General features: G+C 54.1%; 2 protein-coding genes across 5 annotated transcripts; one reads left to right on the top strand and one right to left on the bottom strand.

Annotated features, from left to right (window-relative positions):
• Positions 1 to 3599: 3599 nt before the first annotated feature.
• On the bottom strand, positions 3600 to 5251 carry C8g (complement C8 gamma chain). 2 transcript variants are annotated; one of them, XM_085835103.1, is made up of 7 exons: positions 5028 to 5251; positions 4773 to 4909; positions 4519 to 4589; positions 4328 to 4435; positions 3969 to 4065; positions 3854 to 3892; positions 3600 to 3772 (listed from the first exon to the last, which is right to left on the bottom strand). In XM_085835103.1, the coding sequence occupies exons 1-7, from the start codon at positions 5163 to 5165 to the stop codon at positions 3619 to 3621; spliced, it is 744 nt and encodes a 247-aa protein (XP_085691229.1). In that variant the 5' UTR covers positions 5166 to 5251; the 3' UTR covers positions 3600 to 3618. The 2 variants fall into 2 exon arrangements, with proteins under 2 accessions (XP_085691229.1, XP_021006267.1); XM_021150608.2 differs by having other exon boundaries at positions 3964 to 4065; positions 5028 to 5245.
• A 456-nt stretch (positions 5252 to 5707) lies between these two features.
• Fbxw5 (F-box and WD repeat domain containing 5) lies at positions 5708 to 10381 on the top strand. Of its 3 annotated transcripts, XM_021150595.3 has the most exons (9): positions 5708 to 5813; positions 6864 to 7079; positions 7298 to 7455; positions 7768 to 7942; positions 8024 to 8172; positions 8337 to 8766; positions 9079 to 9226; positions 9316 to 9528; positions 9609 to 10381. In XM_021150595.3, the coding sequence occupies exons 2-9, from the start codon at positions 6887 to 6889 to the stop codon at positions 9862 to 9864; spliced, it is 1722 nt and encodes a 573-aa protein (XP_021006254.1). In that variant the 5' UTR covers positions 5708 to 5813; positions 6864 to 6886; the 3' UTR covers positions 9865 to 10381. The 3 variants fall into 3 exon arrangements, with proteins under 3 accessions (XP_021006254.1, XP_029330211.1, XP_029330212.1); XM_029474351.2 differs by lacking the exon at positions 7298 to 7455; XM_029474352.2 differs by lacking the exons at positions 5708 to 5813; positions 6864 to 7079 and having other exon boundaries at positions 7754 to 7942.
• The last annotated feature ends 316 nt before the right edge of the window (positions 10382 to 10697 follow it).

Genomic DNA, 10697 nt, shown 5'->3' with positions numbered 1-10697 from the left:
CAAAACAGGGTTTCTCTGTGTAGCCCTGGCTGTCCTGGAACCTGGAACTCACTCTGTAGACCAGGCTGGCCTCGAACTCTGCCTCCCGAGTGCTGGGATTAAAGGCGTGAGCCACCATGCCCGGCTGTGCTCTTCCCAGGTCTTGGAGGTTGCCGTAGTTATTGTACTCCATTTCCCTTCAAGCCCGTCCTGAACTGGTAGCGGCACAGCCCCTCCCACCTTTAATGTAATTGGTGGAGCCTCCAACCAGTGCCCAGTGGGTTACACTGGGTTTACAGCAAAGAAACGGTCTGACCATCTTGGGACAGAAAGAGATCTGGGGTCCTGTGTAGTGTCCTGAAGTTGACCAGTCCTTCATACAAGACCAAGATTGTGAGGAGGGGGGCCCTCAGATGATAACAGCACAAAGTTCAGACCAGCCCACTCTACAACAGCCACCCTGGAAGCCAGCCCTCCTTCCCTCCTTCTGGCTTCTATGCCCTGTCTAGGATCCCTCCCTGGTGTTCCTCTTTCTTCCTCCTACCTGCCCACTGTTCTCTTTGTCCTCCTCAGTCATCTTCCTCTTTCCTTACAACAGGGACAGGCAGAACAAAACACTTCTTCAACGTGTTCTGTCTCCTCTCTCCGTGAAGACTCACTCCTCTGCCCCAAAATTCTTTCCCAGGACACTGGGCTGAGTGGCAGGAAGCTCCTGAGCTATCCTCATAGCCAGGGTGCTACCTGTACATGGAGCACCTGGGTGGACAAGAAGGGCAGGTGCCCTACTGCTTGGCCCAGCCTCTTGAGAAGGGGCACAACCCCCTAAGTCCAGGTAAGCAGAACAGGCCACCTATTCTGCAGCCCCTAAGGGTCAAGTCCTCTAACCCTGTGGCCACTATATATTTTTAAAGTTATTTTCTTCTTAGATGTTATAAATTACCTATTAGAATTCAAAGGTGAGGGCTGGCAAGATGGCTCAGCGGGTAAGAGCACTGACTGCTCTTCTGAAGGTCCTGAGTTCCCAGCAATCACATGGTGGCTCACAACCACCCGTAATGAGATCTGACGCCCTCATCTGGGGTGTCAGAAGACAGCTACAGTGTACTTATGTATAATAATAAATAAATCTTTGGGCCGGAGAGAGTGGAGTTGACCTAAAATTCAATTCCCAACAACCACATGAAGGTTCACAACCATCTATACAGCTACAGTGTACTCACATACATAAGATAAATAAATAAATCTTTACAAAAAAATCAAAGGTGATATACAAATTAGAAGAAACATTTGTGTATGAATATGTGGATGCTCTGTATATACCTGTGTGTGTGTGTGTGGCTGTGCAAGCAAGCAGAGCAAGGGGACACTGGTGGCCCTCTGCCTATTCCCCTGAGGTGCCATTCTCACTGGAACCTATGCTGAATGCAGCAGACTCTGTAGTCCTGCCTCTGGCCTGCCTCTAACTCAGTGTAGGGTTGTGGGTGAGACCAGCCATGCCAATATTTTTAGGTTAATTCTGGAGCTCCAAACTCATGCCCACATGATTGATTGTGCAGCAAGCATTCTTACTCACTTCCAGAGGTCCTGAGTTCAACTCCCAGGAACCACACGGTGGCTCACAACCATCTGTAATGGGATCTGATGCCCTCTTCTGGTGGATGTGAAGACAGCTACAGTGTACTCAGATACATAAAATAAATAATTAATTCTTTAAAAAAAAACGAGAGAGAGAGATAAGTAAAAAATATGTGCATGGCTAGTGAGTTAGCCCAACAGGTAAGGGTGCTGCCTCTAGGCCTGATCTTCTGAGTGTGATCCCCGGAATCTATTAAACATGGAAGGAGAGAACCAACACCTGCAAGTTGTCCTCTGTCCTCCACAAGTATCCTCACACACACACACACACACACGTGTGTGTGTGTGTGTAATATAGTTATCACTAAAATATCTAATACTTTCAAATTTAACAGAAGGTTTATATATTTTTTTTTCGAGACAGGGTTTCTCTGTGTAGCTCTGGCTGTCCTGGAACTCAGAAATCCGCCTGCCTCTGACTCCCCAGTGCTGGGATTAAAGGCGTGCGCCACCTCGCCCAGCAAGACACTTTTAAATTTAAAAAAAAAAAAAAAAGAGAGAGAGAGAGACTAAAATGGGTGTCAATTCTAGAGCTCTATGTCAAAAGCTAATGGCATGGCCCATGCTTGGCCCATTCAGACCCATAAGGCAACGAGGCAGAGGGCCACATGAGCCCAACCCCTACCAGAGTGGAAACATCACTTTCTGTTATGGAACACAAGAAAAAAAGGGAAAAGTATCCCTGGAGCTAGGGTAGTGAGCCCAAGCCAGGCAGCACAAGGCCATGGTGCTCCGTCAGTGAGCTCTATGTTTGTGGGCAGGACAGTCTCCTAAAATTCCTCCTTCTAAGGCCCCTGGTGGTTCACTTACTCTCCAGTCTATTTTCCTGCTCCCCCAAAGTCCAGCTGCCCAGAGACCCTGTGTGATCAGAGCCTCCTCTGGGACAGCTATGGCCCTGAGAGCAGCCACCCACCAGTATCCCTGGAGCTCTTGTTCCTAAAAACATGCCAGCAGACAAGGCCTCTGACTTTGCTCCAGGAATCATACAGCAGTTCTGCTAGTACTGCAGCTCACTTGGGGCGTTGCTAGAGGGGAGGACATGGTAGACTGGGGAGCAGAGGGGTTAGTCAAGCTCTGCCTTCCTGTCATCAGTAGGTGATTGAGCCTGGACTTCACACTCCCTGGAAGAACAAGGACTTGCCTATTTTGTGTCCTCAGGGCTTGGGGCGTTTGAGAAATGCTTCTTAAATAAGTGCTGGAAGTTGTCAGGCCGGCAGCAATGCAGACAGGAGCCCAGCTACATCTGGGATGATGCCCAGTTCCCGGAACTCCAGCCCTATAGGGCCAAGCAAACCAGCCCAGGTCTTGAAAGAACACTGCTTCTGTCTGGAGAAAAGGCCCAGCTCCTCCTTTAAGGGCATATGCACAACAGGCTTCCTGCTTCCCGCTCCCTGGAGCTGGTAACCTTGACTACAGTCGGTCAGGTGATCCTGGGGGCCAGCTCTATCAGAAATGAAACCCACATTCTAGGAGCACCATGCTCACCTCTAACCGGTTCATTAAGTAGTCTGCCCACTCCCTGCTCCTGGGGTACAGCTTTCCACTCTATGTGCTCCAACCACGTCCTCAAACACATCCTGGTATCTCCCTAGCAAGTGCCCCTGGGCCTCTGGCTCTTTAGCCTCCAGGGTCAAGGATTAGGAGGGGTCTAAAGGGCTTCTTGGTAGGCCTACACCCCTCTCCAGGGAAGATACCCTAGCAGGACCCTGAGTCCCACCCCACCCCATGGGCACTAAGCCAGAGCAGAGGGCTGGGGTTGGAGAGTAAGGGAAGGTATGTGTCCTCATTGCAGAGAGGAACAGGCTCAGGGAGAGAGCAAGAACTCAGTGCTGTTTCCAGCCCCACCTCCCTAGGACAGAATCCTCAAATAGCCAAGGTGTGTGTGTGTGTGTGTGTGTGTATGTGTGTGCACACACACACACAAATTCCCTTCACACCTGAGCCTGGTGGAACTCTTATCCAGGTTAACAAAAAAGACAAAAGACCCAGGGCCAAGTCTGATGTTTAATGAAAAGACCTAGGACAACAGAGCTGTATGAAGGGGTGCTTCTGGGGACAGAAAGGAGAGACTCCAAGAGTGCATTCAGGATGCTCAGAACTCTCTGAGGGTAGCCCACTGTCCACAGCTTCTCCACTAGATGGCCTTATCTCGGCACCTCTGCAGTAGATAAAAACCTTAGCAGGGGCAGGAAAGACCTTGACCACAGCCTTTCACTGCTCTGCCCTGCTGACCACTCACCGTTCAGGATGTGTAATTCGTCCGCAGTCTTGCAGAAACCTAGAGGCCCAGGCAGTAGTAAGAGAGGGTCGGGTGTCACCCAGGAGGGTCACTGGGCTGGGGACACTCACCATACTTGGGAAAGAAAAGGATCTGATCTTCTGTCAGGTTGGCTTCCCTGACTCGCTGCTCAAACACATCCAGGACAGAGTCATTCACTGGCAGTGAGCGGACTGTGGGATAGGCAGAGTTCCAGTGCTTTCAACATGGCAGGGAACCCAGGACACACAGCCAGGTCAGCTGTGTGTCCCTGCCCCATCCAATCCCCACACCAGCCCATGTGTAGCTGTTCATCTAGGGTGCCTACTGCCAAGAGTATGGGGATAGAAAAGGAATGAGAAGAGGTGTGTGTCCATCTGGGGACACCCTGTCCATCAATATGGACTTTGAGGATGCAAAGCACAGGTCACGTGTGATCACAGGACTAGTCCGAACCGTATAGTTTCACAGACAGCTTCCTTCCCTGTTCCAGATACAGGATGGCAAAGCTCTGATAGTCAGTCTCAGCAACCACCATATGCACTGGTCCACGGGCCCGTGAGACTGAGGCAGAACCACAACAGCACATCAGTCTCTTCCCCTCTGCCTCCAGCCCTGAACCCTCTCCCTTGATGCCCCTGCCTCACCTTGGAACAAGAAGCGGCCAGGGACCCCTGTGTTCCCAAAGAGTTGGCGTACCTGCCAACATATCCCATCTCTGGGGAGGGGAAGAAGGTATGTCATAAAAGGAGGCACCCAGACTCTAGGAACTCCAACCCAGGAGAGGCCATATGGGATAGATAGCTATCTAGGCCACAGAAGAGCTAGAGATGAGGTTTAGAGTCAGGAGGGCGGAGTAAGATGGGCTCAGGGGCTGGGGTGAAGTCCTGCTGGGACTCACAGCTTTCGGAAGGTGCTGACAACCATAGCTGCACCCTGGGGAGCTGCGTGCAATGTGGTGGCCTCAGCTCGATGTCCCTGTTCCTGAAGAAAGCGGCACGAAGAGCCCACAGCCACAAGGAGCCATGTCCCTGCAAACTGGAAGTTGACTATGAGTGCTCAGGACTGGGGAAATGGGGCACCCTGGATCAATCCCGCCAAGCTAGGCAGGTTCTTATTGCTCCTTTACCTATCCCCACTCACTCCCAGATTTTACCTGCTGAGCACTGAAATTGACCTGGGCCTGGATAGTGCTGATGGGGGAGGTAGACCCATTAGGCTTTCGAGTCCTTTGGCCCAGCGAACTGGCTGTCAAGAGCAGGGTGAAGAACAACACAGCCCCTGGGGACAGCATGGCCAACCTGCTACGGACCGTAGGTGACAGGACAGGGGGGTGGAGGAGTGCACTGTCCTAGGTCAGAGTCCACTGTCCAGTGCCACAGGAAGCACAGTCCAGGAAGTCCACATCTGTCTTCCGATTATTGAACCCCTAACCCAGTCCAGGATCCATCCTAGAACCTAGCCTTGACAGGAGCTGGGCATTGTGTCCCAAGTGCAAAGTTAAAAGTTGAACCTCTGCACCCCTATTTCCACTTGTGGTCAGTGCTCAACCCTCTGCATGCTTTTTAACTCCACAACCAACAAGAACGTGCTCATAAAGTCATTTGTTCAAAGCCCAGCAGCAGAGAGAGCAGGGGCAGAGTCTCGAACCCGCCCAGCTGAGCCTGGCTCATTCCTCAGTCCTTTAGGGTAGCCAGGAGCGAGTACTGTTCTGTGAGTCAGAGCGGGAGAGTAAGAGTTTGCGCAGGCGCATAAGAAACGCTGGCTGCTAGTCGGAGCCTGAGGCGCAGGCGCAAGACGGGGAAGGGGGAGTGGGGGGAGGACGGGTCCATCGATGCCTCGGGGCTCTCAGCGTCGAGCCTGGCGCCTCCATAAAGACGTGGAGGCGGAGACTAGAGCGGCGGCGGAAGCCGGGCGCAGCGCAGCGGGCAGAGGCACCGCGGTGAGTCCCGGCTTTGGCCCCGCCGTGCTCACCTGTGTCATCTGCCCTGTCCCCAGTCACGAGCCTTGTGCCCCATTACTCCCAGTCCTGCAGTCACCAGCCTTCTGCCACCTTCGGTGTCCCTTGTCCCCGATCCTGGCCTTCGTTTATTTTCTCGGGCCTGGTCCCGGTCATGGGCCTCTCTCTGCCCTGTCCTACTTTAACTGGCCTTTATCACCTTCACGGGCTTTGTTTACTGTCACCATATTTTTTTCCTTCAATGTCTACACTTGTACAGTCTTTGGTGGCTTTATCTGGCCAGTGATGGCTTTGACAGGTTGACGTCGTCCCAATCCACCCTCCGGTGTTCAGTGGGTGAATGAAGGAGCTGCTGCCCACTCTAGCTAAGCAGCAAAGCGTGGTCCCTGACGTCTCCTCTGACATTCAGAAACCCCACTCACACTTAACCACCCTCCTGGCCAGGCTGTCTCCTGAGGCCAGAACGACAGATGCCACTGGCTAGCAGGAGCCCCTTCTCAGAAGAAAGTCAGCCCTGGCCTGAAGTCCTGTAGCAGCAAGGTCAAAGACAGGATGGGGTGCTAAACCTTGGACCTGCCAGTTTGGGCAGCCCAGACCTGTTTGCTTGCGTTGTGCTCACCTGTCTCCCTGAGCCCTGGAGCATTGGGGAAGTCGTCAAAGGCCCCCACCTGGAAAGTGGGGCTGCCCCCCCCCCCACTTCGCAGGTTCTACCTGGCCTAGTAGTACTCAGGGGCTTGCTGTCTGGTCCAGCAAGTCCTTTGGTGCCCTGGAGAATGTGAGGTGGTGCAGCGTTACTGTCTGGGTCCTTCAAGAAGTGTTGGGTCTGTGGTGGGGCAGTGCTACTTGTACACACAAAGAGAGATGCACACATCCCTCCCCTCCCCCCGCACATGCTCAGTGCAGTGGAATTCTCGGGTGGGCAGTTGGTGGGGCTAGCTAGGACTGCCATGTCTGGAACCCCAGACCATCAGTCTCTCTCTGGGGTTGGGGATGAGGGGGCCTGGGTTCAGAGCCGCCACTGGTGGGTTTCAGGACCGTCTGGGCAGAATGTCACGATGGATGAAGGGGGCCTGCCCCTGCTCCCCGACAGCCTTGTCTACCAGATCTTCCTGAGTTTGGGCCCTGCAGATGTGCTGGCTGCTGGGCTGGTATGCCGCCAATGGCAGGCTGTATCCCGGGATGAGTTCTTATGGAGGGAGCAGTTCTACCGCTACTACCAGGTGGCTCGAGATGTGCCCCGCCACCCAGGTCAGTACACACACCCCTAAACCTGCTGGCTCAGTGATATTGGGGGAGAGGGAGTCTCTGTGAGCAGAAGGGTGTCCCCTGTGGCTGAGACCTAATTAGTGAGTAGTGAGTTCCAGAGTCCCTACAAAACAGCTCCCAGTAGCCATGCTGTCTGTCAGCTCTCAATCTTGACTAGTGAGGGAGCCTTGCATGCAGGAGTGACACTATATTGCCCACAGCGGCCACATCCTGGTATGAGGAGTTCCGGCGGCTCTATGACATGGTACCCTGTGTGGAGGTGCAGACACTGAAGGAGCACACTGACCAGGTCCTGCACCTCAGCTTCTCCCACTCGGGGTACCAGTTTGCCTCCTGCTCCAAGGACTGCACGGTGAAGGTGAGGGTGCCTCTCCCATGCAGCAGAACTCAGTGAGAAGAGAAGCCAATGGTGAGAGAAGCAGAGAGGTCCACATAGTGCCTGGAGGCCTGATCTGGACCACACAAGACCCAAAGCTTAGAACAGCTCTAATCTCTAGCTCCCAGGGTCAGCCCTCTACATTGGTACGATGTCATAAGAGTGGGTGGTACAGGCCTAGGCCGAGGTTCTTGCCCCATGAGGACCCAGAACCCTCAATGGAGAAGAGTCAGGACTTGCTGTGCTGCCAGAGTGAACTGGCCTGGTAATTACCCTGCAGCCTTTCTGGAACAGATCTGGAACAACGACCTGACCATCTCACTGCTGCACAGTGCAGATATGAGGCCATACAACTGGAGTTACACCCAGTTTTCCCAGTTCAACCAGGATGACTCACTGTTGCTGGCCTCAGGGGTGTTCCTGGGGCCACATAACTCCTCCTCAGGCGAGATAGCTGTCATCAGCTTAGGTAAGTGTGGGCGTTGGGTTGGGCTACCTGTCCCATTGTCTGCTGTCCCAGCAGTCTGCCCAGCTGTGGCCTTCCCCCCAGACTCCTTCGCCCTGCTGTCCCGTGTGCGAAACAAGCCCTATGATGTGTTTGGCTGCTGGCTCACAGAAACCAGCCTCATTTCGGGGAACCTGCACCGCATTGGAGATATCACCTCCTGCTCAGTGCTGTGGCTCAACAATGCCTTCCAGGTTCAGACCGGGACAGGGACAGGCTGGGCAGACAGGTGGGGTAGGGCAGGGAAATAGAGACGAAGGCATGGGCAGGGCTGGACATAGAAGGGCAAGATGCAGGGCCCAGGGTAGGCTGCTCCCCAGACATGGCCCTCTGACCAGCACCCAACTGTTATCCACAGGATGTGGAGTCAGAGAATGTCAACGTGGTAAAGCGGCTCTTTAAGATCCAGAACCTCAATGCCAGCACCATCCGCACAGTGATGGTGGCTGACTGTAGCCGCTTTGATAGCCCGGACCTCCTGCTGGATGCTAGCGACCAGGCTGGGCTCCCCTGCCGAGTCTTTGACCTAGGTGGGGACACTGAAGAAGAGGCCACTGACCCAGGTTTGCACACTTCTGGTTCTGACCACGTCAAGAAAGGTTTACGGCGTGTGTTTGATAGCGTCTTGGATGGACACGGACAGCTATCGGATTGTGCACTGGAGACCAAGGTGGCTGAGCTGCTGGCCCAGGGCCACACCAAGCCCCCAGAGTGTAATGACACTGACACCAGGAATAAGTACCTCATCTTCACCACTGGCTGCCTCACGTACTCACCGCATCAGATCGGTAATGGTGGGCAGGGCAGGGCTGGGCCTTGGACGGTCACCAACCACTGTGTTGCTCCCCAGACCAGCAAGTCTGTAGGCAAAGCTTGGCTCATGCATTGAGATACTGTTTTGCCTTGGCAGACTTGATCCTGTGTAAGAGTGGTGAAAACCCAGGCAGGGCATTGGTCAGCAAGTGAGCGGGTGCACAACTGTGCTTGAGTCTGAGTGTGGACAGTGTCTGTGGACTCTTAGGGCTGTTCTTGGGTTGGGAGTGCCCTGGTGGGAATGTCCTTGCAGGCTCTGGATGACCCTCACCCTGGTCTCCATGCAGGCATCAAGCAGATCCTGCCACACCAGATGACAACTGCAGGGCCCGTGCTGGGCGAGGGCCGGGGCTCTGATGCCTTCTTTGATGCACTGGACCATGTCATTGATGTGCATGGGCACATCATTGGCATGGGCCTGTCTCCTGATAACAGGTGGGCCTGGTGAGCCAGGTGGGGCACCACAGCTGGCCCTGTATCTAATAGCATGCTTGTACCTAAGATGTATCCTATCCCTTGCTCAGGTACCTGTATGTGAATAGCCGTGCCTGGCCCCCTGGCTCAGTGGTAGCCGACCCCATGCAGCCACCACCCATTGCGGAGGAGATTGACTTGCTGGTGTTTGATCTCAAGACCATGCGAGAGGTGAAGCGAGCTCTTCGAGCGCACCGTGCCTACACACCCAATGACGAGTGCTTCTTCATCTTCTTGGATGTCAGCAGGGATTTTGTGGCCAGGTGTGGGCTCAGGTGGGCTCCAGGGCTTGGGTATGGGCTTCAGCAGGTGGGTGTGGGCTCATCCAGATGCTATCCCACAGTGGGGCTGAAGATCGGCATGGCTATATCTGGGACCGCCACTACAACATCTGCCTAGCCAAGCTGCGGCATGAGGATGTGGTCAACTCTGTGGCTTTTAGCCCCCAGGAGCAGGAGCTCTTGCTGACAGCCAGCGACGATGCCACTATCAAAGCCTGGCGCTCACCACGCATTGTTCGTGTTCTGCAAGCTCCACGCCCCCGCCCCCGCCCTCGCCCCCGCCCCTTCTTCTCCTGGTTTGCCAGTCATAGGCGCTGAAGGCTTCAGTGATTTGAGCCATTGGAACCTACTGGGAAAATGGTACCCTGTGGTTCTTTACTGCACTGGGACAGAGTAGCTCATAGCAGCAATGCCTTAGGAGGGGCAGCCTGACCCCAACACACACACACACACACACACACACACACACACACACAAAACCTGCTCACTTAGCCATAAGGCTTAGCACTAGGGTAGCCCTTGTTGGCAGCACCAGATCCCATGCTAGCCTCTTGGTTAGCTTGGGGTACACAGGACATTGGAAACCCTGTTCTTCACCTACCCTCTTCCCTTGGGTTGGCAGCTCACACAGGTCCAAGCTGGCTTCTGCTTGGGTACCTTTCATATTCAGCCAAACCCACACCCTTGGATGTCTTGAGTGTACCCTGGGCAGCAGGCCACAGGCACTGGTCTCTGATAATTCAGTTTTTGCTACTGAGTGGCCTGCAGTGGACTATGGGTGCTGCATGCTGCACTCATGAACTGTTTGGGCCTGAATAAACAGTTGGCAACAGCACATGCCATCTAGTCTGTTTGTAGCGAGGGGCCCCAGGCCTTGCTGGCCAATGTCGTCATGGTGATGTCTGCCTCTGGTCCTCCAGGAGACTGAAGAGTGAGCTGGTTCGGGTGCGTAGTCCTTTGACTTCAGGGATGCCTGTGCATGGCTGTGAGTGCTAATGGGTGCAGGAAGATTGACCAGCCCAGCCTGGACAAGCTCCCAAAAGAGGGTTGGCTCCATCCTCAGGAGAGTTCCCAGGGCAGGGTATAGTGATACAGATCTGCAATACTTGCTCCTCGGGGGCTGAGGCAGGATGACGGGGAGTTAAAAGCCT

The sequence above is a fragment of the Mus caroli genome, unplaced genomic scaffold, assembly GCF_978045245.1.
Source record: "Mus caroli unplaced genomic scaffold, Mus_caroli_1 scaffold_2, whole genome shotgun sequence".
NCBI lineage: Eukaryota > Metazoa > Chordata > Mammalia > Rodentia > Muridae > Mus > Mus caroli.
This window is presented reverse-complemented; position numbering and strand designations above follow the sequence as displayed.

Bases quoted from the DNA above. Each gene is read 5' to 3' on its own strand.
- C8g (XM_085835103.1), bottom strand. From the start codon at position 5,165: ATGCTGTCCCCAGGGGCTGTGTTGTTCTTCACCCTGCTCTTGACAGCC. The intron at 4,910-5,027 runs GTAAAATCTGGG...GTCAACTTCCAG, and splicing joins TCAATTTCAGTGCTCAGCAG to TTTGCAGGGACATGGCTCCT. The intron at 4,066-4,327 runs GTTCGGACTAGT...CCTATCCCACAG, and splicing joins GCTGTCTGTGAAACTATACG to TCCGCTCACTGCCAGTGAAT.
- Fbxw5 (XM_021150595.3), top strand. From the start codon at position 6,887: ATGGATGAAGGGGGCCTGCCCCTGCTCCCCGACAGCCTTGTCTACCAG. The intron at 9,227-9,315 runs GTGGGCCTGGTG...TCCCTTGCTCAG, and splicing joins GGCCTGTCTCCTGATAACAG to GTACCTGTATGTGAATAGCC. The intron at 9,529-9,608 runs GTGTGGGCTCAG...GCTATCCCACAG, and splicing joins AGCAGGGATTTTGTGGCCAG to TGGGGCTGAAGATCGGCATG.